Here is a 26879-nt window from a genome sequence, read left to right on the forward strand (position 1 = left end):
TAAGATATAGCCCTGCCGGGGCGGTGCTTGGCGCAGTGGGTAAAGCGGCCGCCCCATGTAGAGGCTACAGTCCTCACCGCAGGCGGCCCCGGTTCGAATCCTGCATCGGGCAGCTCTTTCCTGCATGTCATCCCCCCCTCTCTCTGTCTCCCCCTTTCCTGTCTATCTCTACTGTGTGCTATCAAATAAAGGCAAAACGCCAAGAAATATACTTAAAAGATATAGCCCTGCCCACACCTGTACAAATATACATTTAAAAAAAAAGGAATTTGGCTTGGATAAGATACAGTATTCATCCACCTGAGCATTCATTCCAGACAGTCAGCATGAAGACAGCTGCAGTCACCCTCCTGATTCTTGCTCTCCTTCACATTTGCTCTCCTGTCCCAATTAGAAGCCCAACTAACTGGCTCAGACAATGTCGTGCCTCCACCAACCTCTCCATCACAGCACTGGAGGTGCTGCCAGGTGGAGGCTGGGACAACCTCCGGAACAAAGATATGGGTCGCGTTATTAACCTCAGCTACTTCCAGTGCCAGACCACTGAGGACGGGCTCTACCTCATCCCAGACACGGTCTTTGTCATTCCCCACAAAGAGACGGGTGTGGAGACCAACTCGGAGATAATAGATTCCTGGCTGGAGCAGAAAAGCTCCACAGCTCACAGCATTAACACGGACATATACTTCTTCTCTGTGCTGAATGGCAAATATTCTACTGAGAGCAAGAGGATGAAAACCCATCAGGTCAAAGACTCTTCGACTACAGCCAGAGTGGAGGTACCATTTTCTATTGCTTTGGTTAGGCCTCTTTAACTTTGGATTTTATATCAATTTGGATGACATACTGTATGTTGAGTGCTTGAAATGTTTTACTCACTTATTAGTCTATTTAAAAGAGGTGGTGTAGATAAAAACTCACTTGAAATCAGAACGCTATTTTTTCTCTGCAGACGACAGTCACAAGCAAATAAGATGTTAAAAAACAACATAACAAATTACATTCAATGGTGTTATTCTTCTTTCTTTCAAAGGTCCGTAATTTCATCTACACAGTCAAGGCTTATCCAGACTTTACTCTGGACACACGCTTTGCCCAACAAGCCAAAGAGATAGCTGATGCAATCGAAAACAACCAGACAAGGAACGCAGACTATCTCTCAGAGAAGATGGTGTTGGACTACGGAACTCATGTCATCACCAGTGTTGATGCTGGAGCTTCTTTGGTGCAGGAAGACTACCTCAACTCTGCATATGTAACTGACAGCACATCACAAAGTTCTTCTGTCACAGCTCAGGCTGGCCTCAACTTTTTTGACAAACTCAAGTTTGACATAAGCAGTCAAAATAGCCAACAGAGCTCATCACTTCAAGGATATCAGTCCAACATCAAATACTCTCTCACTCAAAGCCATGGAGGCATACCTTTCTATCCTGGAATCACTCTGCAGAAGTGGCAGGAAAGTACCACAAACAACCTGGTTGCTATTGATCGCTCTGGATTTCCCCTCCACTACTTTATAAACACAAACACTATCCCTGATCTGCCACAGCCTACAGTTGACAAGGTGGCTGTTAGAGTGAGTCAAGCCATAGGGCGATACTACAAGGTCAACACACGCCCCGGCTGTGTTGCCATCAGCTCCAAGAACTTTAACTTCCAGGCCAATGTTGATGACGGATCCTGTGAGGGCCCTGCTACGAACCTCAGTTTTGGTGGTGTCTACCAAGAGTGTGTGCCACTCAGCCAAGATGTAGGTCCACTTTGTGACGCCCTGGCCCAGAAAAACCCAAGTACGGGTGCCTTCTCTTGTCGTTCACCTTACTCCCCAACTTTACTGAGGTCAGAAGTGAGACAGCAGGGTTACAATACACGACACTGTTATGAGCAATCCTATGCTTGTGGATTTCTTTGGTTAAAGACTTGTCATAGATCCGATTGTCAGGACGTATACCAAGTTCGCTCTGCTCGAATCAACACCTATTGGTGCTCAGCGAATGGAAACGCTCCGGAAAACACAGGGTATCTCTTTGGAGGCATATACAGCCCCACTCTCTTGAACCCCATCACTAAAGCCAAAAGCTGCCCACAAAACTTCATTCCAGTCAAGTTTCTCTCAGATGGTCAAGTTATCTGTGTGAGTAACGACTATGAATCTGGCACAAGATATGCTGTTCAATTTGGAGGCCTTTTCAGCTGTCAATCAAGCAACCCTCTTGCAGGGGGCCAACGTCGCTGCCCTCCTAAGTTCAGTCAGCACCTTGCTGCAGTGAGTGATGGCTGTGAAATTCTTTACTGTGTCCAGTCAGGACTGTTCACAGGTGGGCAGCTGCTGCCAGTCCACCTGCCTCCTTTCACTAAGGCTCCACTTGTCTTCATGCAAGCCACCAATACTGTAATGGTGATGACTGAGGGAGAAATGAGCTGGGTCAGAGTGGGAGACACCAAGATGTGGAAACTTGCCAAACCAGAAGAAATCAAGGAAATTACACGCATGCTTCACCCAGAATTGAGCCAGATGTCAAGTGGAGAAAAAGCAGGAGTAGCCTTTGGGGTGATGGGCATTATGCTGTTGGTGATCATCGGGACCGTAGTCCTGGTGAAGAGACGGAGAAGGCTGTCTGGGATAAGGAATGCTAAACAGGACTACAAGGAAATACATGGAGAGGATGAGCATGACAAAGGAGAGAGGGAGGTGTTGCAAGATGAGGCTTGAGAAAATCTTACCTTAAAAGCATTGCATGTAGTGTGTGACTGATTTTGTTTCTGTTAATTTTCACCTCAGAAACCATTTTCACATCTACAGGGACTGAAATGTTTCATATTAAAAAAAAAAAAAGATAAATAAAAAAAAGAAAAAAGAAATAATACTGCTTTGTATGTACTTGTGTATGCCATGACTGTCGGGCATTTGATAAATAAAAGTTATTTAAAAAAAGAAAAGAAGCCGCAATGGGAAGGAAGATTCCTTTTTGCAAAATATTGTTTAAATTCTCTTCTGTAGTATGCTTAAATATTAAAGTAATTGAAAACTATTGAATCAGTGTTTTAATTTTCATATTGGTTTTATGTCTGGTATGTCACAGAGCATGAAAAGTTTAGAAAAATCCAAAATTCTCAAGAAAAAATACCTTGGTAAGTGGTCAACTGCACAAAAACTGGTCTGGATAAAGTCTGTTTAAGATTTGATATCATTTTTAAACTATCATCTATTAAGTGCAGTTTTAATTTTATACACACAGTCGTGAAGTGAGCACACACTAGACAGACATGTGTAAGTCTGTAAACATGGCACACATTGGTTCTCTAAACAAACCTTCTCATGCTGAATGAAACCTCCTGCCCAGACCTCACCAAGGCAACTAGCATTCCACCCACACCCATAGCCAATGGCAAAGCTGACCTTAAAGTTTTGGTAAGGTTATCTGTAAAGACAGACTGTCTCAGAGACTATGTTGCCGAATACATACACACATACATTTACTGTAAAAAGCGCTAATGCTTCTCATCTTGTCTCTCATGATTATAAAAAAAATCTCCCTCCCCTACATGTGCACGCACACTCTCAGCTGTGACGATTCATGAAGCTGGGTCTTGAGCATGAAAACAGACCCAGTCATGCTGACAGGACCTTGGGGGAGTGAGAAGTAGAGAGGAAGAGGAATGGAGCGACATACACATAGCCCTGAAGCAGGCCTCCCTCCATGGTCTGTTTCATGAGGTGGAGGGCAGACAAAAGAGAGTGTCCAGGTGGACTTTAAGCACAGCCTGCCATTGAATCAGCACTGGAGAGGAAACTACGGGTAGTGAGAGACTGGTGGTTGAAGAGGTTTTCCATGGTTCACCATCACCTTTTTGTCTTTTTTGTAAAATGATGTTCTGCTAAAAATAAACTTGACATGTAAGCAGAATTGTAATATACAGAAGTCACAAGGAGATCTGAAATTGCTCATATCTGTTAAAATCACTGGCTAATTAATAGTACTTGTCAAATAATATACTAGGTACGTTTTTTTCCTCAATTTACGGTTAGGGTTTCCGTAACTTTAAAAAATAAACTAAAATCATTTGAAAAACTTAAAGTAAAAAGTCAAGGAGTATGTAGTAAAACAAAAGTAACAGGCATTAACTGACAAATACAGCAAATATAAAGAGCAGTAAATGTATTGCAGGTTTTAATGACCCAATCACTTGCATTTGAGTTATTTTTGGATTGGTATATTTTTTAATCAATATATTAATTTTACACCACCAGTTCAGTAATTTGAAAGAGGTACATCGAAGAATCATTTTGTCCACTCATGCTCTCCTTTATGATGCAGACAAGCTTGGATGTGAAAAGTTTTATTGTGTGTTATTGATCACTGTCACCTGTGATTATGTTAGTGTTCCTGTTTTTCAGACATTTGTGCCAATAAGAAACACATTGTCAGAGATAACATGAGATAATCTGAATTGGAATGATTAATCTGTTGCTTTATATAACCAAAAATAAACAACTATAAAACTATATTTAATTCATTGCAGTGCCAAAGGTTCTTGTTACATTGGTAGTCTAACAGACGTTCAAGCTTAGGTTTCATCTCTCAGGGTATTCCCACATGAACTCACGTGACACAAATCATGCAAACACAGCAACCTCCAGTCAATATATCTTTGTGTCATATCTGGTTTCTGTTCCTTTTAACAAGAGGAAGTCTCTGTTTTTCTTCTGGTTTTTTTTTCAAGCAAACATTTGACAAAGTATCTGCATCTATGTAGTGTACCTAGTTCCTTTAAACTCTCGTCTGTTGGGTTCAGAATACATTTCTCACCTACCCTCTCTTTTGTTAAACACAGAGATTAAATTTCTTGAAAATAACCAAACTCCCCCAGTGTTGTATGTTTAGACAGGTCCTCCTAACTTGTGTATATTGCTCTTTTCATATCCCTCAGTTCATTTCAACATTGTGTGCTGAAAGCTGATTCCACCTGTAGAGAATTTAAAATGTCTGTCCCAATGTTTATTTTGGGTCAGTGTGTTGTAGCAGATTAATCATTACACTACATTGCATTCACTGACGGAGAAAAAGCATCTTTCAATTATTTGAATAAGATAACATGAATGCCTGAAATTGCAGGATATAAATCACAGTATATGGCTAGTCAAAATACCTACTGCCAAATGTTTTATGATATTGCCATGGTTTTATGGTACTGTTTATTTCTCAGTGAAAGAGAAAAATGTTGGACATAACTTTGAGAAAAATGTATGATTTTTTTTTTTTTTTTACGGTTACTGAATAGCATATTTGGGAAATGCAAAAATGTCAATTTTCAAATGAAAGCATGACCACATCAACCAGATTTTCCTACTTGTCATATGATAAACTGCATGACGAAAAAAAGAGGAACTTGAGTTAGCTGATATACTGTGTTCAACCATCTTAGCATTTATTTCAGACCGTCAGCATGAAGACAGCAGTGACCCTCTTGATTCTCGCTCTCCTTCACATTTGCTCTCCTGTCCCAATCCGTCGGCCAACTAACTGGCTCAGACAATGTCGTGCCTCCACCAACCTCTCCATCACAGCACTGGAGGTGCTGCCAGGTGGAGGCTGGGACAACCTTCGGAACATAGATTTGGGTCGAGTCATGAATCTGACTTACTCTCAGTGCCAGACCACTGAGGATGGGCTCTACCTTATTCCAGACGAAGTCTTTGTCATTCCCCACAAAGAGACAGGTGTGGAGACCAACTCGGAGATATTAGATTCCTGGCTGGAGCAGAAAAGCTCCACAGCTCACAGCATTAACATGGACATATCCTTCTTCTCTGTGCTGAATGGCAAATATTCTACTGAGAGCAAGAGGATGAAAACCCATCAGGTCAAAGACTCTTCGACTACAGCCAGAGTGGAGGTACCATTTTCTATTGCTTTGGTTATCTTGGTTGATACTTAAAGAACTAAAACAGTTAATTTCTTTGTTTAGGCCTCTTTAACTTTGGATTGTATAGAAATTTGGATGACCTACTGAAATGTTTATTATTCTATTAGTCTATTTAAAAGAGGTAGTGTAGATTAAAAAAATCTATTGATGCATCTGTTTTAGTTAGAAGGATTTTTTTTTTCTCTGCAGACATCAGAGAGCTATGACAGTCACAGGCAAATAAGATGTTAAAAAACAACATAACAAATTACATTCAATGGTGTTATACTTCTACTTCTTTCTTTCAAAGGTCCGTAATTTCATCTACACAGTCAAGGCTTATCCAGACTTTACTCTGGACACACGCTTTGCCCAACAAGCCAAAGAGATAGCTGATGCAATCGAAAACAACCAGACAAGGAACGCAGACTATCTCTCAGAGAAGATGGTGTTGGACTACGGAACTCATGTCATCACCAGTGTTGATGCTGGAGCTTCTTTGGTGCAGGAAGACTACCTCAACTCTGCATATGTAACTGACAGCACATCACAAAGTTCTTCTGTCACAGCTCAGGCTGGCCTCAACTTTTTTGACAAACTCAAGTTTGACATAAGCAGTCAAAATAGCCAACAGAGCTCATCACTTCAAGGATATCAGTCCAACATCAAATACTCTCTCACTCAAAGCCATGGAGGCATACCTTTCTATCCTGGAATCACTCTGCAGAAGTGGCAGGAAAGTACCACAAACAACCTGGTTGCTATTGATCGCTCTGGATTTCCCCTCCACTACTTTATAAACACAAACACTATCCCTGATCTGCCACAGCCTACAGTTGACAAGGTGGCTGTTAGAGTGAGTCAAGCCATAGGGCGATACTACAAGGTCAACACCCGCCCCGGCTGTGTTGCCATCAGCTCCAAGAACTTTAACTTCCAGGCCAATGTTGATGACGGATCCTGTGAGGGCCCTGCTACGAACCTCAGTTTTGGTGGTGTCTACCAAGAGTGTGTGCCACTCAGCCAAGATGTAGGTCCACTTTGTGACGCCCTGGCCCAGAAAAACCCAAGTACGGGTGCCTTCTCTTGTCGTTCACCTTACTCCCCAACTTTACTGAGGTCAGAAGTGAGACAGCAGGGTTACAATACACGGCACTGTTATGAGCAATCCTATGCTTGTGGATTTCTTTGGTTAAAGACCTGTCATAGATCCGATTGTCAGGACGTATACCAAGTCCGCTCTGCTCGAATCAACACCTATTGGTGCTCAACGAATGGAAACGCTCCGGACAACACAGGGTATCTCTTTGGAGGCATATACAGCCCCACTCTCTTGAACCCCATCACTAAAGCCAAAAGCTGTCCACAAAACTTCATTCCAGTCAAGTTTCTCTCAGATGGTCAAGTTATCTGTGTGAGTAACGACTATGAATCTGGCACAAGATATGCAGTTCCATTTGGAGGCCTTTTCAGCTGTCAATCAAGCAACCCTCTTGCAGGGGGCCAACGTCGCTGCCCTCCTAAGTTCAGTCAGCACCTTGCTGCAGTGAGTGATGGCTGTGAAATTCTTTACTGTGTCCAGTCAGGACTGTTCACAGGTGGGCAGCTGCTGCCAGTCCACCTGCCTCCTTTCACTAAGGCTCCACTTGTCTCCATGCAAGCCACCAATACTGTAATGGTGATGACTGAGGGAGAAATGAGCTGGGTCAGAGTGGGAGACACCAAGATGTGGAAACTTGCCAATCCAGAAGAAATCAAAGAAATTACACGCAAGCTTCACCCAGAATTGAGCCAGATGTCTAGTGGAGAAAAAGCAGGAGTAGCCTTTGGGGTGATGGGCATTATGCTGTTGGTGATAATCGGGACCGTAGTCCTGGTGAAGAGACGGAGAAGGCTGTCTGGGATTAGGATGACTAGAGGCTATGAGGAAATACATGGAGGGGTGGGGCCTGATGAAGGAGAGAGGGAGGTGTTGCAAGATGAGGCTTGAGAAAAGCCTTAAAAGCTTGGCGTTTAGGGTGACTGATTTTGTTTTTCCTTTTCTGTTGATTTTTACCTCAGAAATCATTCATACCTAAGTGAAAAATGTTCACATTCAAATAGATATAGAACTAGATATTTTACATGGTGGGATAATGTTGGCATTTGGCTATTGTCTGATTTTGTGTTTTTTCAGTATCTCTTGAAAATGTCATACTCTGAATAAGATTAAAGACACCTTACGTTAGAGCAATCTGCCTTTGAAATCATACATCATACCATACCAATCAATTACAAACTGAAAGAAAGAAAGCAGAAGTGCTTTCTTATAGCCATACAGAGCCACAATGAAACAATACTGCCCTCAAGAGGCCAAGATGTGCAATACAATTAAGTAATCAAACATTTGTATACCAGTTGCAGAATTTGAATGCTTTTCATTACTTAGTTTTAATGTACCAGGAGACATTTAGGAATATTTTTGAAATTTTTTGTATGAATAAAATAAGCATTAGAAGTTTGACTAATGTTTGTATAGTATCTTTGAAATGTATGTTAATCAAATTCAATTCAATTCAATAAATTAAATTAATTTAAAACCATTTATAGGAGCTGTGTCTTAATTTTTTTTGTATTGTACTTATATTTGGTATGTCACTGGTCATGTAAAACTTAAGAAAATTCTCTGGAAAAATACTATGGTACTGTAAGTGGCCACCTTCACAAAGTTATTGGCACGTATAAAGATGTATAAGATTTTAGAAGAAGAATTTTAAATGTGTAGAGTCAATGTTAATACATACACACAGTGCCAACTGTAGTGACCACACAATAGACTGACATGCGTAGCCAGGTCTGTAAACGTGGCACCAAATCACACATCGGTTCTCTAAATATACCAGCAAATCTGGGTTGAAAAACAAACCTTTTCTCCCTTCTCATGCTGAATGAGCCCTCTTGCCCAGAGAGACACTTTTATCTTCCCTGACCTCACAGAGAAAACCACTCACATTCCACTCACATCCATAAATAGACAATGGCAAAGCTGACCTCATGGTTTTGGTAAGGTTATCAGTACACAGACAGGCTGGCTCAGAGACTATATAGACAAAACCACACACACACACACACAGTAACAACAGCAGCCCCACACACATGAACTGTACACTCGCATGCACATCCATACACATACACACGTCCATTTCCCGTAAAGAGCACTCAGACCAATGTGCATTTTCCCTCTCGTGACTTTACAAAAATCTCCCTCCCCCACACATGCACGTGCAAGTGCAGACACACACACACACACACACAAACACACATCCACAGCTGTGAGGGATTCATAAGGCTGGATCTTGAGCATGAAAACAAACCCACTCATGCTGAGGAAATTGGTATGGCCTTAGGGGAGAGAGAGAGAGGAAGAGGAATAGAGAAATAGACACACAGCCCTGAAGCAGGGCTACTCCCTCTGTCTTTTTCACAAGGCGGAGGACAGACAAAAGAGAGCGCCCCGTTGGATTTTCAGCACAGCCTGCCAGTGAAGCAAAAGCTTTCTGCTGCGATTTCAATACCAGCAGGATCAAGACTTCAGCCAGTTTGCAGTATCGTTCCCAGTGAGCTGTGCCATTGGTGGTTGGGAAAATCAAGAGGAAATACTAATGATAATAATAATATTAAGAGAAGTGTTTAAGCAAGGGAAGAAAGCTACAGCCTAACAACTCCTTAAAGAAGACAAGGACACAAACTGAAGGAAAATAAAACAAGCACAGTCCAAGGTAAGGATGCCTTGTCCTTTGATAATGTGCTGTTTTTAGTGCATGCTTCTGCTGTGCACGTTTCTAATGTTAATACAACATCTGTGGTAGGATTACTCTAGTTTAAAAAGCAGAGAGGATTAGAAGATCATCTGTATTTACTGTCTGACAGCTCATCTCCTATTATATCGCTGTGCACTGGCAAACCTGTGGAAATATTAGAATTTAAAGGCAAATATAGCAACTTTGGGAAATACCTTTACAGGGATTCATGAGACATTTCCATGTTACAGGGTGTCCTCAATAGCAAACGTCCCTTTACGAAGCCATCATTAAAGTCCAGACTTTACTGACTACCTTTTTCCAACCTTGGTGTGCTCTGTTACATTTAGGTAACCATGGGAGCAGGAGGATATCGACGGAGTGACATCATTTTGATTATACTGTATGTGCCACTTATGTTGGAGGTTTGCATAGTCCAGGGCTGTCGAACTGGATCTGGGTCGGAGTGTGCGAAAGCTCCTTTTGTCCCTGGCCACAACCTGGCAGGAGAAGGTTTTGACGTTGTACGGATGCGTCGAACAGGGGCGTATGTCATCAATGTCAAAGCTCATCTGGCTGATAACCACACCTGCACGCTGTGTCCAAACCGCTTCCAAGGAGGACAGGTGAATGTCGTAAAACTTTTCTTGCTTTTCACGGCATCTCCCCTCAGTCTAAACTCCCTTCATTCCAAAACAAAGCACCATCTGCTGTTTGTTCCTCTTCCTTTAACTGTTTTTCTCCTGCACCTGCATCCTCATTTACATCCTGACATTTTTATCCACCTCAGGTTCAAAAGCTCCCAGCAGCAGTGCTTGACTGGCGTCCCTTCAGCCGCTGCAATAAGCAGCTTTCTAGCGCCCTCCACCATTCTGTGGACTCTCTGCTGCGGAGCTCCAACTCTCTGGTTAACAACAACTGGGATCTGGGTTTGAGCCTTGATAATATTGGCAAGGCAGTGCTGGGAGGAAGCCGCTCAGACTTGGCAAAGTTTGCTCGGTCACAGCACAGCGTGGACAAAGCCACTTTTGCTATCCATGAAATCAGTTGCACCTACTACAGGTAAAGGGAAAGTTATGGTACACTAAATAAACACATATTCAGCATAGTTAATGGCCTGAGGTGAGACCTCACGGTTTATTGTGTTTACGATGAGATTATTATTATGATATTCTCATGTGTCCTGGTCAGACTCCACATGCCTTTTGTTTTTTCAGCTACAGACTGGCTGATCATCCCCAGCTGAGTGCAGAGTTCAAAAAGCATCTGAACAGACTCCCACAGAGTCTGAACACAAGCCAGAGCAGAGCCCTGTATAGACGGCTGATAGACACCTATGGAACACACTACATACACCAGGTCAGAGAAATGCGCAGGATACTGCCTGTTAAGACACAGACTGTCTTTTTGATATTGTGCCAAAATAATTCTGATGATGACAACACAGAGTTGGATGATTAATCATGTTAGTGGAGAGTTTTCTAGCTTTATCTAATCATTTGTTTGCGATTCCCCAGGTCCAACTTGGTGGTAAAGTGAGGCGAATCACTGCCTTCAGGACCTGCCTGGCCACACTCAAGGGTTTCTCTGAGGCCGAGATCAAAAACTGTCTGAATGTTGAACTCCGTATAGCTCTAGGTTTTGTTCCTGGAAATGTATCCTTCTCCAACAAGTGTGACAACGTCCTGAAGGGCAACATGAGCATGGGCTTCTACCAAGGCTTCATGACACATAAGATTGAAGTTATCGGAGGGGAGCGGTACTTCCCTGACATCCTCTACCAGCAGGACCCATCTGAAGCATATCACAGCTGGATGAACAGCCTTCACGACAATCCTGACGTGGTTTCTTATGCCATCTTCCCGCTGCATCATTTGGTAGAGGACTCACAGATAAGTGCTAATCTGAGAAGTATAGTAACAGAGTATATTAAAGACAACCAGCTGCAGCCAGATCAGGCAGCTTTCAAGAACTGTTCCCCAACTCCCAACCTGGACCATAACTGCTGTCCTTTAAGGGCTGGCAGAGGATCACTCAGACTGGAGATCCACAGAGCAGCAGGTCTGAGGGCAGACACCTTCACAAAAACAGATGCCTTTGTGAAAATCTTCTACAACGGCGTGTATGAGGAGACTGAGACAGTATTGGACAACAATGACCCGACGTGGAACGCCACTTATGACTTTGGTTCAGTCGAACTGGGGCAGGAGCTGAGGTTTGAAGTCTGGGACAGGGATGTGCTCTACAATGACAGAGCTGGGATATGCTTTGTGTTTCCTGAGCGAGGAAATCACTCTCTAAGCTGTCAGCTCAGCAGAGGAGTTCTGTACTTCACTTACACTGTAAAATGCGACCCCCACTTGACAGGCTTCAGGTGTGGAAGATACTCACCCAATGCTGAGTAATGCTGAGATCACAAGGTTTTGATATACATTTGAGTAACATCTTAATAACTGTTGTGTAACTATCTTTTTTTTTTAACAAGAGCTAATAAACTTGCATTTTAACGGGAAACATTTGGAGGCTGCACCATTGGAAAATAATAGTTGTCAGTTGTCTTTTATATGTAAATTGTTTTTAATGATATTGAATGAACTGTGTAAAAGACCCAAACCATTGTCCTTGTGTACATGTTGTACATACCAAAATAAAAATGTTTATCTAGCACAATGCCAGTTAGCAACCTTGAGTTATCTGACACACAAGTGGGAGATAGACAATACAGTTATAATTCATGCAATTCATTTACTTTTGACATTATGTTGTATGGTTGGTAAAGTCCAAATCAGTTTTAATGGATCTTTGTAATAATAATAATCTTATTTATATAGCACTTTTCAAGCAAATGCTAGCAAAGTGCTTTAAAACATTACAGAAAAAGAATAAAAGAGGAAGAAAACCCCCATGTTAACCCCCCCTCCCTCTGAGGTCACATGACTCACAATCAAAAGGCCACAGTTAGCAGCACTGTGCCCACAAAGACAGTAAAAAGTACAAAGGTACAATACAAATGAATCTATAAATAAATAAAACGATATAAGTGTTCAGTCCGGTTGGAGGAACAACTAAAATATTCTGATCAGCTGATCTAAGGGGCCTGGCTAGGTTATACAAGTAGAGGGTTAAAAGTTCAGTGATGTATTCAGGTGCCATTCTGTCTCTCAATGAGAATTCCATGCTCATCGGTATAAAACACTGCACTTATATCCAGCAGCACTAGGACAGAGCAGTGACCGGAATCTGCAGCCATTAATAAATCATTTGTGACACGAAGTAGAGCAGTTTCAGTACTGTGTTGCTTTCATAAACCACTTTGGAACTTTTCAAAGATGTTATTGGTCCTGAGTACTTAGTTGCGTTATAACTACTTTAGTAAACGTCAGTTTAGAAATAGGCCGATAGTTCTTTACGTCTACTGTGTCAAATGTGGGCCCTTGAACATATGCAGTCTTGAAGAGATCAGGCACACATCCAGATGTGAGGGACCTGTTCACAATAAGCAAATGAGGTGCCATGACACCCATCAATTCTATCAAGAGTTTGGTAGAAAGGGGTCAAGTGGGCATGATGATGTGCCCATTTGCAAAACAGTGTCTGTGAGGTCGTCTCTCTTCGAGTTTCTTTTAATGCAATTGAGAATTATTTGATTTCCACTTCCTTTCCGCTCTTCTGCATTCTCTTTTAAGGGCCCGAATGTCTTCATTTATCCAGGGGGTTGATTTTATTGTTGATTTTAGCTGGTTTTTTATAGGAGTAATAATCTTGTCCAGGGTGGATTGGCATAAGTTGAAAAAAGCATTAGTGTGGTTGTTTATATCTGAGTGAGTCCTTAGACTGTCCGCAGCACTGTTAAAAAGGGAAATGAATGAGATAACTGCATGCTCGTTGATATTATGGAATTGTACTTTCTTTGTACAGTTTATCTCGTCAGTGCTATTTAGAAATGTAATGCAAAGTGACCTGTTTTTTCCACCACTACATGGTAATAATAACAATCATAAAAACACACATTTTTACTAATGTCATCCCAATTCTGTCAAAATCAAGACCTTTTTGCTAATCCAGGTGTTAGATTTTTTTTTTTTATCTCATAATTCATACATTAAAGCAGAAGTAAGTGATATATTTGTGTTAATATAAGTCTTAAATAGTTATATCTTCCGACAGCAACCACTTACATAGAGTGTTTGGTCTGAAACACGGGTCTCTCAGTCCCTCTGCTCTGCTCTGAGCCGAGGAGAAAACATTTATCGTATCCTACAGTTTTTATCCAATGAGGAGAGAGAACGGCATGCAGGGCTGTGTGTGCAGCCAAGGGACGCCGTGAATGTGGCGACGTAGGGACGAGGACTGTTATGGTGCGTTCAAGGAAACTCGTATTTTTCCGACCGTGAAGTCGTACCAGTTCGATCTGGTACAAGTTCACCGGTCGGAAGTTACGAGAGGCCGTTATAGTGACTTTCACCGGTAAAACAGGTCGGAAAAACACGAGTGGGTTGCCTGGAACGCTACAAAGTCGTAAGTTGTGACTTGAAGCTGTAATTTACGATTTCAAAAGCCTGCCTGGAACGCAGCATTAGCGAAAACGACCGGACCACTTACTTCTGCTTTAACCTACTGGTGGTGACTCCTCTAGCTAAATCCCTGTAGGCATGACCACACAAATATTTATTCCAATATTTATTATTCAGTTGAAACAGGAACCTAGAAAACATACAAATGACCTAGTAAAAGCTCTAACAGTTAACACTTGTACACTAACAATACATTAGCCACTTATACAGTAAATGAATGCAGCAGCTGCTTCCTCAAGTCATCATCGTGTCACTTAGCTCAAGATATTAAAAAAAAAAAAAAATGAAAAGAGCAAAAAGAAAATTCAAGCACCATACTTCGTCAGACATTCTGTTATATTCTAAACCCATTAAAGTTAAAAACATTACTGGTGGTGACAGTGTTAGGCTTTTAAAATATAACAGAATGAAACTCATCACATTACACCAATAGTGATTAAGAATACCATTTTTTGAAATACTTGGCTGTACTTTTGATGCAACCGCAACTTAGCAGGAACGGCAGCTTTGGATATAAATGTGAATGGCAAAATTTTGCTATGCTTTCTGCTGTTGTTACCAAGGATAACAGTAGTAAAATCATTTGGATGTTAAAAAAAAAAAAAAAAGATGTGACAGTCTGGCAAGATGTGATACTGTCTGGTAGAAAGGATAATAAATGATACTATTCTCCATGGACCACCAATTTCAGTGTGTAATCACAATATCCACACAACTACTGAGTATTTCACTGGAAATCTTACCAGCATACAGATACTCCTTACCGGCATAAAGGTACATTTATCTAATAATTACGAGGCTGCAGTCACATCACATAGGTTCACATGGGTGAACTTAAACTTTTCATACTTTCATAGTATTCAGTGAACCATAAGTTTGATCGTGTGCTCCAACACATGCTTCTTTAAAATCATTTTGGTCTGAACTTAACGCTGCAGTCTTTCAAGTTTCTACAGCTCCACATGTTACACAAATCTCTTTGCGTAACGAGTGGAGTGCATACTGTTTAAAGGGCAACATTCGTTGTTAAGCCTTTATAAACTGGTCTTAGAGTCCAAGTAAGAGAAACTGTGTGTGTGTAAAAATAGTGTTTGAGGCACAGATACGTAGCTACACAGTGAGTCAGATCTCAGTATCACAATGTTCCCTCATGGCAGCATATAGTTTTCAGTAGTTTTCAGCTTCAGATGCAAAACTGGTTTGTTCTCCGACCACCGAAGTCCGCCCAAGATCACAGGAATGCCATTGAAAGTGTATTTGTACAGTCAAGTTTCTTGAGTTTAGGTTTCACAGTCCAAGTGAAGCTTTGATCAAAGACGCCATATCTTCAGTCATGGTTCCCTCATCCCCTGAAGAACAAACCATGTTTTTGTTTTTCATTTGTAATTAAGAAAATTAGGTTAAATACAAGTAATTTAACTCTGCATGCCACAATTTCAGTACAGTTGTTATTAAAATATTTCAATCTTCTGTAATAATAATGCTCTATATGTCCAATTACCGAAGGTTTTGCATTGCTAACTCATAAATGGTTCCACAGGTGCGTGAAAGAATTCTCATCACATCTTGCATGTTGATGTATTGAATCAAATATTTGGGGATATTACAAATGTGGTGAATTTCTTTCTTTCTTTCTTTTTACATTTTTACACCTTTTCATCTTTAGAATCACAATTTATGTAAGTTTCACCTACAAAATATTGGTTGATGAATGTTTCACGTTTAATATTTCATGTTGGCTCTCTGCAGGTTTTAAAATGAAGGAGATCCTTAAAATTGGCCCAGAGAGGTCGTAAACCCTCGTTGACAGAGCTGGAAGTAGCATTAATTACCACACATCTATCATGCTAATGTTAATGATGTGCATATGGCCACTACTAAAGAACTAACTACTCCCCATCTGTTTCAAAGAACTATGTGCATATGAACTGTGCTCCATCAAAGAACACATAAATACACTTTGTTTTCTTGTGATTTTTTTTCTTTTGCGCAGAGCATTCAATATTTTTGTCTTTTACTTCAATTACTTGTATGTAAATAAAACTTTGAACTTAACTGACAGTGATTATCAAGCAGGATGTGCATGCATTTGAAGAAGAAAGTGTGTGTGCGTGTGTGTGTATACACATCTCCTCACCCTGGTCAGCAGCAGTCATATCCTGCTCCAACTTCAGCTTCTTCTGTCCCAGCTGCAGTATGCAGTCCTCTATGGTGTCCTTACTAATCAGCTTCATCACCCTTACAGTCCTGACACACAGCAACGTTACATACATGAGTCATTACAGTAAATCAACAAGTACAACACCTCCTCAGGTAAAACTCAACATGTAACAGACGACATCTTACTTGGTCTGGCCTACACGGTGACAGCGGTCCTCTGCCTGTTTGTCATTGTAGGGATTGCAGTCGATGTCATGCAGAATGACCACATTAGCTGAGGTGAGGTTGATGCCCAGGCCACCGGCTCGTGTTGACAACAAGAACACAAATATGTCGGGGTCTGTGTTGAACTCATCAATCAACCCAATCCTGCAGGACACAGATCTCATTTTAGCCATTACACCTGACATTATTTATAGTGTGTAGACAAAGTTGAGCATTTATTCTCAATGTAATAAGAAATTTTAATCCAAAAAGTGTTTCCACTAGAACTTATTTTTGCCTTGGCTTATCTGAATTATTGGCTACAGTGGATGTGTCTTTTAAATGTTCTGAGTCTCGTATCTGACCTGTCAGCTATGGGCGTAGATCCATCCAGTCTGACGTAACGATGCTTGAGATGTTTCAGCAGGACTTCCACAATGTCCAGCATCATGGTGAACTGACTGAATAATACCACTCTGTCTCCCTGTAGGATAAAAAAAGTAATGCTAAATGACTGTGCATGCAATGTGCACTACTCCTTCTACCTGTATTCTTTAATCTGTTAATCTTTATATACCTTATTTTTAAGAGAGGCTAGCAGGTCTGTGAGGTGGCTGAATTTCCCAGAGTCAAGCAGAATATCATTTTCAAGTTGGTAGGAGCTGATGGTTGAGTACTGCTGGCATAGACGGTGTAGCTCAAAGTCAGACATGACTTCCATGTCCTCCTGGATCAGAGCAGCATCTGCATCAAAGTGAGTTGGCTCCTGAGGAGAGATGGAAACATTTAACATGATGGAGCACAGAAATAAATAATTATCCCCAATTTTTAAAAGAATTAATAAGTAAGAAAAATCAAATGTAGACGAGTTTGTGCAGAAGAATAAACTTAAAAGGATCAAAGACTATACACTAAAAATTATAATTAAATTAAGCCCTTAGTAACATTGTTTTTGTAATACTCATTTTAGCCACAAGAGGCTGTGAATTCTTGTTCACCTGCCAAAGCCCTGACAGGCATTAGAGTATAATTACAGAGGCAAACAGGAAAATGGTTTGTCTCTCAGAGCGTAATTAGAATACAGTTTAACAAAAAAAACACTCTGCCTTCTCTATTTTGCTGAGTTGGAGTTAAGTTGGCATGAATGTCGTTAGGGTGAATGTGTGTCATCGACCAGCATCACAGCACAAAGGATCTAAAATGTTTTGTCAAAAATGTTCTTGACGAAACATTGATACAAAAATGACAACCATTATGGGGTAGTCAGGGAGTAGGACTGACCTTGAGCATGAGTTTGCTCATGGCTTTGAGCTTTTCTGTGGTGTAGTACTGTCTATGGAGCAGTGGATGGTTTGCCATCTTCCTCAGCTGCATCATCACATTACACATCTCTCTCTCTGCAGAGAAAAGGCAAGGACAAATTATTTATAACAAATTCATTTCAGTTATTTGTACAAACATGATGCAGTGACAATAGTGAGCATTTGGAGCTTCCAGGAGGCTTACTCTCGCCATTGGTGGATGACTTGAGTTTTTTAAATAGGTCCTTGTAGAGACCCTGCTGTTTGTCACTCATTGAGCAGAACTCTACCACCTCTTCCTTTGCAGGCAGCTGCTTGAGGACCTGGAATAGGAATTCCTCAGAATGAAAACCTTTTTTAACAGAGGAGCAAAACTGAATATATAATATGTTTCCCATAAGTGGGAGATCTTATGCCACTTTCAATTTAGAACATACTCAAACATGCATTTCCTAATTACAAATGTACCAGATCAACTCACCTCGCTCTTGACTCTTCTGAGGATAAATGGTTTCATAATGAGTTTTGCCTGAGAAATACGGTCCCTCTCAAAACGGCTCTGCTCCTCATGGGTTTTCTGTGTCAAACATTTTGGTTGGATTAGACAAAAGTACAACAGAACTAAAGAATACATTTTTACTGGTCTAGTTTAGTAGATTTGAGGACAAGACATTTTGTTGTCATTTTTCACTTGAAACATATAGTATCAGAAGAAGTCTACAGTACTGCTGAGAACCAGCATGTATGATCAAGGTCAAAAGTAAGGTTTCATCTTGACGGACTTCCAACGATGCTGCTGTGATCTGAACTGTAGCTCAGCATTTCTAATCAAATTCAAAACTGAGCTTACCATCTTCACATGCGCTCACTCACTTACCATAGAAAACATTTTGGAGAGCTGTGAGGTGGAGCTGGAGAACATAGAAGGCATGATGAAGTTCAGGAGAGACATAAGCTCTAAGAGGTTGTTCTGCACTGGAGTTCCTGTTAGCAGCAGGCGGTGCCGAGCCTTCAAGGAGAGACGGAGAGCCACAGAGAAGTGTTACATGCAAAACATGTGGATGTATTTGATAGAGGTAGGTAGAGAATTCTATGAACGATATGAAAATAGCACAGGTAGAAAATGCATTGTGAAATGATAGGTAACTTACATTAATAGCCATGAGGTGGCGGTAGCGCAGGGAGTTCATGTTCTTCAGCATATGGCCCTCGTCAAACACTGCATACTCCAGGCGGAGTTTGCGGAAAAGACTGCGATCGCTATCGTTCCCTATGGCCAAGTTGTAGCTATGAAACAAAGTAAACACAAGCAAAGGATTAGTTGTGCATGGAAATTTGCTTCAGGCTTTCAATGGCCTTTACAGATAACACAAACTTGTCCTCCAGTAGCACGCTGACTGTAATGACTATCTATGCGTTTACTCACGTGGTCACTATCACACTGAAGTCACAATTCCTAGTGAGGATATCGTGTCTGAGGTAGCGGCGGTCTTCAACAGATCCTGGATAGATCACAAGACGACAAACTCTGCTTTAGTCTCAGACTGTGAGGAAACATGACTGTCCTAGAAATACTCATTGAAAGAAGTAGGATTTAGGCCATGTACACACAACAGCACAGCATCCCAAAAATATTAGTTCCTCATTCATTTAAAAAAGATCACAATGTGAGTGAAGACTTAAACAATACAATAAAATAACAACATAAGCACATATTTTTCCCTGTGATCATAATTGAACTGTAAATACTAAATGTTGCCAGTTTTTTGCAGTGTTCACATCAGGAACACAACATGAGAGATTTGAATCTGAAATAATGAATGAAGTCTTACCATAATAGACTAAAACCTTGAGACTTGGACACCACAGCTTCATCTCTCTGACCCAGTTATCTACAAAACAGAGACAAATCATTTTTAGTATTGCTGTATTAGAGGACAGTTGCATAAATGATCATAATAAATACACTGGAGCAGCAGGTGGAGTAAGGAGTGCATTGCTCTTTTTCAGATATGGACACTATAATAAACCTTATTTGTCCAGCACCTTCAAACAAGAAATGTAGCTTTGTTGTATTTATAGTTCAAGAAATGCAGCCACCACTGAAAATGTTCCTCCCCTTACAACATGCTTTTTCTGTATATAAATCCTGCAGTATATGTAAACAGACACTGAATGGCATTCTACTGAACTTATCTGAGTTATTAGACTATTTAAAATAATATGACGCAGCAAGTATGTGAATTTGTGGATATAATTACCCAATGTGGAGGCCGGCACAACAATGACATGAGGACCCTCTATGCCATTCTGATATAGCTGGGCCAGAAATGCTATAGCCTGAATAGTCTTCCCTAAACCCTGAGACAAGGAGTGAAGAAAGTGAAAAAAGATGAGAGGAGATATATAGAATTCGTCAGATATCAAACACAAAGAAATCAAGAGCCAGGTAGACTGACTACAAAGATGTTTGCACACACACAGTGTAAAAAATAATCCAGACAAGCTTAAATAACACTGTAGCACTTATCAAAATCAAAGGCTATTAGCCTGTTCTTTCTCATTTCTGTTTATTCACCTGTGGCAAAGTGACACATCCATACAAAGCACTCATTGGGTCTGACACAGAAAGACTCATATCTACAGATAGGCACTTTGGGCCTGCCTCTTCCTGCAGCTCCAAAGTTGGTTGCCTTACCATTTCATCCGCGAGGATGCTGCTCAGCTTGTGCTCATGCAGAAGCAGCAGCCACTTCAGACCAATTAGCTGATAGGGTTTGAGCTGTAATCTGAAAGACAATCAATAACAGGCTGAAAAATAAATAAATAAATAAATAAAAACACAAGCTGAAAGTCTCCATGTCCCAATGCAACATTTATGGAAATACACAAAATTGTTACTACTGTGACATGTTACTGTGCCACGTTTTGTTTATATTGTGCACTGAAAATGTGTCAGAAAAGATCTCATGATATGAAATCAAGCTACAAAATACTTGGATAATGGAAAAGTGGCCTCACGCATTTCATACTTTACGTCACTTCATACACTACACTTTCCTCTACTCTGTACTAGTTACTATACATGCATTTCAGTCTGACAGTAACCCTATCACTTCAGCATTGGTGAACTACATATACTTGCTCTTAAAATTATATGAAAACTTCCCAAAGCACTTGCCAGGTTATTGCAAGAGAAAAAGTTAGGTTATATGATTGCAATTTCAGTATGTGTCTATGTGCATGTCACTCACTGTGTGTTGAGCACTTTAGGCTGTTTCATGGTCCCTGTTCCCTTGTCCATCATTTCAGTCACCTGCTTCAACAGTTTTGAGGAAATGGTGTCACATTTGGACATGAGACCCAAGACAACCTTCCGCTCTTTGAGAACAAGTCTGCAGCCCAGCAGCAAGCCGTCTGACAGTCCGTTTTCCTTTTGAAAGATTTCGACCTGAAGAGGACAGAATCGTTACACGTCAACGTCCACTCATAACAACTGTACAAACTGTTAGAAAGTACTCCAATAAGTCCCTGTGCACTATAATATTAAATATTGCACTGCCCCACTGCTGTATTGTGTTCAGGCATTAAGTTAACAGATGTATGGAAAATAAAAGGGCACAAGATGAAGTATGTCAGGAATTGAACAGCTGTGCTACTCAAAAACAGCTTTTAAGAAATGTCTCATCTCTACAGAGACCTCCATGTAGTGCATTTGATAAGTAAATACAGTCAAGAGGACTCTTTACAGGTCACAGTACATTCCAGGTGTTTGGTTGGATGACATCAGTCCTTCACTGCTTTACTGACTGTAGTTCATTCTTTCACCATTAATGCCTTGTGCAAACTGACATAGAGCGATCACCACGAGCATGACATCTGTTTGTAAAGAATCACATTCTCTCACCAGGCTTTTCCAGCTATCAAAGGGCCTCAGCTCCACAATCTTCTGGGCCTTTTTAACTGAGCACCCAGCAATCAGCGACAGTTCATCTATCGTTGCTTCCCGGAAGAAAGCCATTATCCCCTTCTTGATTTCTGTCATGCCGGCACCATAATCCAACTCTTCGTCAGAGTCCTCAAACTCACTCATTGAGTCATCTCCACCTTCCCCCTCAGAGCTGACCTGTTCATTTGACGCATGAGCCTTTTTCTTTCTCTCCAATGCCTGTTTCTTAGCTATACTGGTTCCACTGGTAAATCTGGACAGCATCTGGGCAGCAGAGGACGAGGAGGTTGACTTCACGGAGGAAGAGGTAGTTATTTTCTTGAAAGAGAAGGATGGAGACTCTGAATCAGAACGTTTAGGTCGTGTGTTCATTCTTCGTTTGGAATCTGTTTTGTCTTCTTCATCTGACTCATCTTCGCTGTCCTTTGTAGCATCTGTACTGTCCTCCTCTGTTTCACTGACAGAGTCCTTATGGTTACTTTTCCTGTCTGCCTGATCTTTGTGGCGCTTCAACTCTTTGTGGTCCCTGCTTGACTTGTCTTTGCTCTTTGATTTCTTTTCTTCTGACTCGTGTGAGCTGAAACTGGTGTCTGACAACATAAAAAAACAAGAGTGAATCAGTATCGGAGTGAGCAGACAAAGCAGGCAAGTTGAAAGCAGACATATGCATGAAAAGATGGCTAGATTCAGATGACAGCTGTTGTGTTGATACCTGGGTCTGAGAACATCTGCAGAACCTGCAGGGCTTCCTCAGCATTCCAGTTGTGTTCCTGCAACACCAGCCGCAGCTCCTGCAAGACAAACAACATAATTCGTCAGAACTAAAACCGTCTACAGAAACACCCGTGTAAACATCAGCTCACAATATCTGCTTTTCTGTCTGTAATTGCTACAAGCAGATGTATAACAGACGACAAACTAAGACAATTACTGTTATTTGCTCTGCTGTAAGATGAGAAGATTGTCATATTCATAAAACATCAATGACTAAACGATTCCTGTTTCACCGTGTTATTTTCAGTGCCGCTGATTACTGGGTGATAATGAGGTGTGGATGTTTTGAGACGCAGAAAGAAAATCACATCATCTCAACGCTGCTCACATATTCATTTATTCACTGAATAATTTAGTCACTCTCAGTTAAAGTTAAGATGCCAGTGTTTACAGATTAGACACTGTGAACACTTTCATCCTCTCTGCTGTCTGCTGTTAAATTAAAGTTTTCTTTCACAGTAAAAGACTATTATTGTGGGGATTTATTTTAGAGTCAGCTAACAAGCTGATTTCAGTCGTAAATGGAAAGACAGCACCGGCAGTGGATGCTGAGTGAGCTTTGAGTTCTTTTAAGTGTAAGGCAATTGCTCCTGTGCAAGTAAAACAGAAGGCAGCAATAACATTTTCTCACTCTGGATTCATCACAAACTCACAAACTCAGTCAGATGGACAGTTCAGTTATTAGGTTGAAGACAGGTTAGGAGGGATGAATCCGATTGTGCTGAAATCTATCTGAAAACAAAATGTCTTTTTGAGTCACAGGGGAACGCTGTGTTTGTGTGTTTTCACCTCCTTGTCCTGGTCAGGAAACTTTTTCTGCAGTTTTTTCACCATGGCCTCTTTCTTCTCCCAGCTGGGATCTTTATCGTCGTTATCATCATCATCAGAGGGCTTTTCAACAAAAAGGGGGTGAAAAGATTTTTAATCAGTTACTGTGCACACTGATTCAACTTCAAGTACTAAGATCGTAATAGTTCCATGTGTTTGGAATACTTGAAATACACTCACTGATTCAATACAGACATTTCAATTACCCGACTTTACAAGTTGGTATTTCTTAATTATCTTATGGTCATGTATATATACAGTATGTATTGTAGAAGTTCATTATGTCCGAATGTAGTATTTAGTTTTCCTTTCTTTTTCAAGACAAGAAATTGTTTCTCATACCTTGTTTGTTAACAGTTTTGGCGATACATCGGTGAAACGGGCAGATGTGCAGTATACAGTAAATGTATATATATATGGTTAACGCTGGCTTTTAACAATGGATGTCCATTTGTGTGATATCCAGTGTTAAAAGCTGGCATAATGTAATGATCCATGCATTTTGACAGATTTTCAATGAAGAAAAAAAAAGATCCATGCATTTACTGCGACTACATAAATCATGGAAATGTAAACATATAATTCCCCCGGAAGAGAAAAACCAGCTTACGTTTTTGGCGTTCGGAAAAAGGTGGATAGTATTAGGCCATGTTTCTCCACAGGTCACACAGAGGTCCTGTATGGTCAATGTTTCATTTTTCTTTCCAGTGTAACTTAATATTCAGATAGCTACTCTCCACTGGGAGTTACCATAGTAACAAATATCATGCACGTAAGGGAGGACATAGTCTCTGGTCAATCGTCAGGACATTTCATCACCACAGCCCTCAGGGTCATGTTTTACACCCACACACAACATTTCTTGGACACAGAAATAAATATAGTTGACCATAATGGGGTCCTTCAGATTTGGGTTGCATTATACTTTAACTTTGATCAAGCTTCAATAAATGATTTTTCCTGAAACATCTGGGCCTCCTCGAAACCTTCCATAGGTTCACAAGATTTCTGTCTGATCATTATATCATCAATTCAAACTAGGACAGCGCAATAAATCGCAATGTGAAACACAATGTGGCACAGTGCTACACAGATGCCCTGATACCATGCAGCCCTAATCTGAACACACTCAGCCTGATGATCCTTAAGCGGTACTTGCAACTGTGCAGGTTCATCATGCTTACCGGTACTTCTACTACTACTGATGATGTCACCATCTTCTTGCTGGGTCTCTCATCACCACTACCCTGAGAGCTGCTGCATTCATCCAACTTCCTCTTCTTGCCTGGGGCTGAAAAGACAAAATAAGCAGTTTTCTCAAATGTACCTCCTGACAGACAGTCGTAGTAGTAATATATTTTTTCAAAAGTATAGCAGTGTGCTTTTTCAAAATACATATATTTATGATATCTGTGGGTAGTTACTATAGTTCCCAAATCATTAACTAAGCCTTCTTCATATTAGAATGAGCTGTGATCATGTGGCCATACAGAAACGTGATTACTTACGGTCTTTATCACCAAATCTCAAAAGGCACATCGATACGGCTGCGTCCATTGTGCTTGAGCTTTCAATGACCTGAAAGCACACCAGAGCAAGGTATTTTGAAGAGTGCAAAATTCACTAAATCGGCCGGCCTACATTAGTAAATTCAATAACTGTATGTTTTATGATAGGGAAACATTGGAACGCAGATCATGCTTAATAAAATATGGCATTTCGTGAATTACATTAATGTGTTCTGTGTGTTCCCGCTTTGTTTAAACTCACCTCCAACAGGTCTTCCCTGGGCACATGGGGAAATATGTCTATGAGTTTTTTAATTTTTGCCTCCAATTCATTGTCCTCATCATCCGTGAGATCTGACAGCACAATTTCGGATGATATCTCTATGGAACTGCTGTTGGAGAAAAACAGAAAGGCTGTAAAACAGTGCGAATCTGCTTAAATGTAACACCAATGTGACAATGTCATTTAATTGAACACTTGCTTGGATTTTTTAGCCTGTGTTATCTTGGTCTTCGATTGAGAGGCGTCTCCATCCTCTTCCAAATCAATAGTTAAGACTTCCTCAAAAACCACTCCTCTTGCATGGGACTTCGGTGTTGCTTTGACTGGATTCATCTGAGCTGAAAAGCACAACGTTAAACAATGAATTACCAAATGCACTCACAGCAGTGATAAAAAAGATATATTTTAAAAGGCTAGTTTGCCAACATTTAAGATAGACTTTAGTGTGGGCTGTTCCTGTAATTTAATCCAACTATTCATAGTGTAAATGGGGGTTATAACAAGAGGAGTGACACCTGTGACAACAATGGGCACGTTTTCATATCACACACCTAAATGAAAATACAATATCAACAGCGTAATTGCATTATTATGTAATATTGATACGTCTAATCCACTTCAATTACCCCTGGAGGAAGAAGATGGTGGACATGCAAGGACCCATAACAAAACAATACTGGGCTCAGAAAGCATGTATGACGCCTGCAAATGGTGTATGTGTTAATATTGTAAATCTCGTTGTGATATTGTACCAAAGCTTCATGCACTCTCCAGCACTGATATCGATGTGCTGCCATTGAGGTGTCTAAAATACCTGGCACAACCAGGATACATAACCTCTCGATGAAATTAAGGAGGAGGAGGACGAAATGACAGTTTTGAATGCAGTGTGTTGATGAAAGTCGCATTCCTCAACTGCTGCGAACAATAGCATGCTCCACACATCTGGCTACCAGCACCGTGAGCTAGCCGTGACACTGGCTAGTTACCTGGCTTGTTCTCCTTCTCAGACTCTGGGCTTTTGCAGCCGCTGTGCTGGTCTTTGTTCGCCGCTGTCGCTGGTTTCTTCTCGAAACGAAAACGGTCAAGGTTGAACAAGCTCATTTTGTCATTCTACTTCGTGCCTGACAGAGACTGTCCTTTGTCTCTTTCTTGTCTTTTTTTTTTCTCTGTCCGGGGTCGCATGCAGCAGTGCTCCTGTTAGCGAATAACCTAGCTTAATGAGCGAGGGATGCTAGCGTAGCAGCAGCGGTACTACAAAGACGGCGATTCAGTGCAGTATCACTTCGCCGTTTGTACGCGTGACTATGTAATAAACAACAATTAATGACAAGTTGACTTCGTTTCGAAATAGGTTGTTTGTTCTAAAATGTAAATAGGTTTGCTGTGTCCCGATAGCAGCCGGTTTCCCGCGAACACCAGCGGCCCAGGAGGACTGAGTACCGACATCGCTCATTGGTCAGAGAGAGAGGTGGGCGGAGACTCACTGATGGGTCAAGATGCTACCCTGCCAAATACTTCCGGTTCTGCTAATTTTCTGTTTTCCAGACTCTATCGTTAATAAAGACGACATTCTTTGTTCATGTTTTACAACATGGCCGAGTTAAAT

General features: G+C 40.9%; 4 protein-coding genes across 4 annotated transcripts; 3 read left to right on the plus strand and 1 right to left on the minus strand.

Annotated features, from left to right (window-relative positions):
* Positions 1–326: 326 nt before the first annotated feature.
* LOC310991001 (macrophage-expressed gene 1 protein-like) lies at positions 327–2716 on the plus strand (the record flags this gene model as incomplete). The annotated part of the gene is made up of 2 exons (XM_083978568.1): positions 327–779; positions 1034–2716. The coding sequence occupies 2 exons, from the start codon at positions 327–329 to the stop codon at positions 2714–2716; spliced, it is 2136 nt and encodes a 711-aa protein (XP_083834694.1).
* Positions 2717–5451: 2735 nt separating this feature from the next.
* On the plus strand, positions 5452–8422 carry mpeg1.1 (macrophage expressed 1, tandem duplicate 1; the record flags this gene model as incomplete). The annotated part of the gene is made up of 2 exons (XM_083978852.1): positions 5452–5901; positions 6221–8422. 2 exons carry the CDS (start codon positions 5452–5454, stop codon positions 7898–7900), a joined length of 2130 nt encoding a protein of 709 aa, XP_083834978.1. The 3' UTR covers positions 7901–8422.
* Positions 8423–9403: 981 nt separating this feature from the next.
* prf1.5 (perforin 1.5) lies at positions 9404–12218 on the plus strand. The gene is made up of 5 exons (XM_083979574.1): positions 9404–9668; positions 10040–10315; positions 10480–10751; positions 10907–11048; positions 11207–12218. The coding sequence occupies exons 2-5, from the start codon at positions 10046–10048 to the stop codon at positions 12092–12094; spliced, it is 1572 nt and encodes a 523-aa protein (XP_083835700.1). The 5' UTR covers positions 9404–9668; positions 10040–10045; the 3' UTR covers positions 12095–12218.
* Positions 12219–14874: 2656 nt separating this feature from the next.
* Positions 14875–26659, minus strand: smarcad1a (SNF2 related chromatin remodeling ATPase with DExD box 1a). The gene is made up of 23 exons (XM_083978569.1): positions 26260–26659; positions 25470–25608; positions 25250–25379; positions 24988–25057; positions 24664–24770; positions 23441–23542; positions 22590–22668; positions 21836–22467; positions 21183–21379; positions 20627–20717; positions 20190–20289; positions 19761–19820; positions 19355–19430; positions 19080–19215; positions 18806–18937; positions 18410–18505; positions 18134–18251; positions 17909–18024; positions 17205–17393; positions 16993–17111; positions 16610–16792; positions 16401–16510; positions 14875–15612 (listed from the first exon to the last, which is right to left on the minus strand). Exons 1-23 carry the CDS (start codon positions 26372–26374, stop codon positions 15551–15553), a joined length of 3159 nt encoding a protein of 1052 aa, XP_083834695.1. The 5' UTR covers positions 26375–26659; the 3' UTR covers positions 14875–15550.
* Between the last annotated feature and the right edge of the window lie 220 nt (positions 26660–26879).

This window comes from Trachurus trachurus (assembly GCF_905171665.1).
Source record: "Trachurus trachurus genome assembly, chromosome: 9".
NCBI lineage: Eukaryota > Metazoa > Chordata > Actinopteri > Carangiformes > Carangidae > Trachurus > Trachurus trachurus.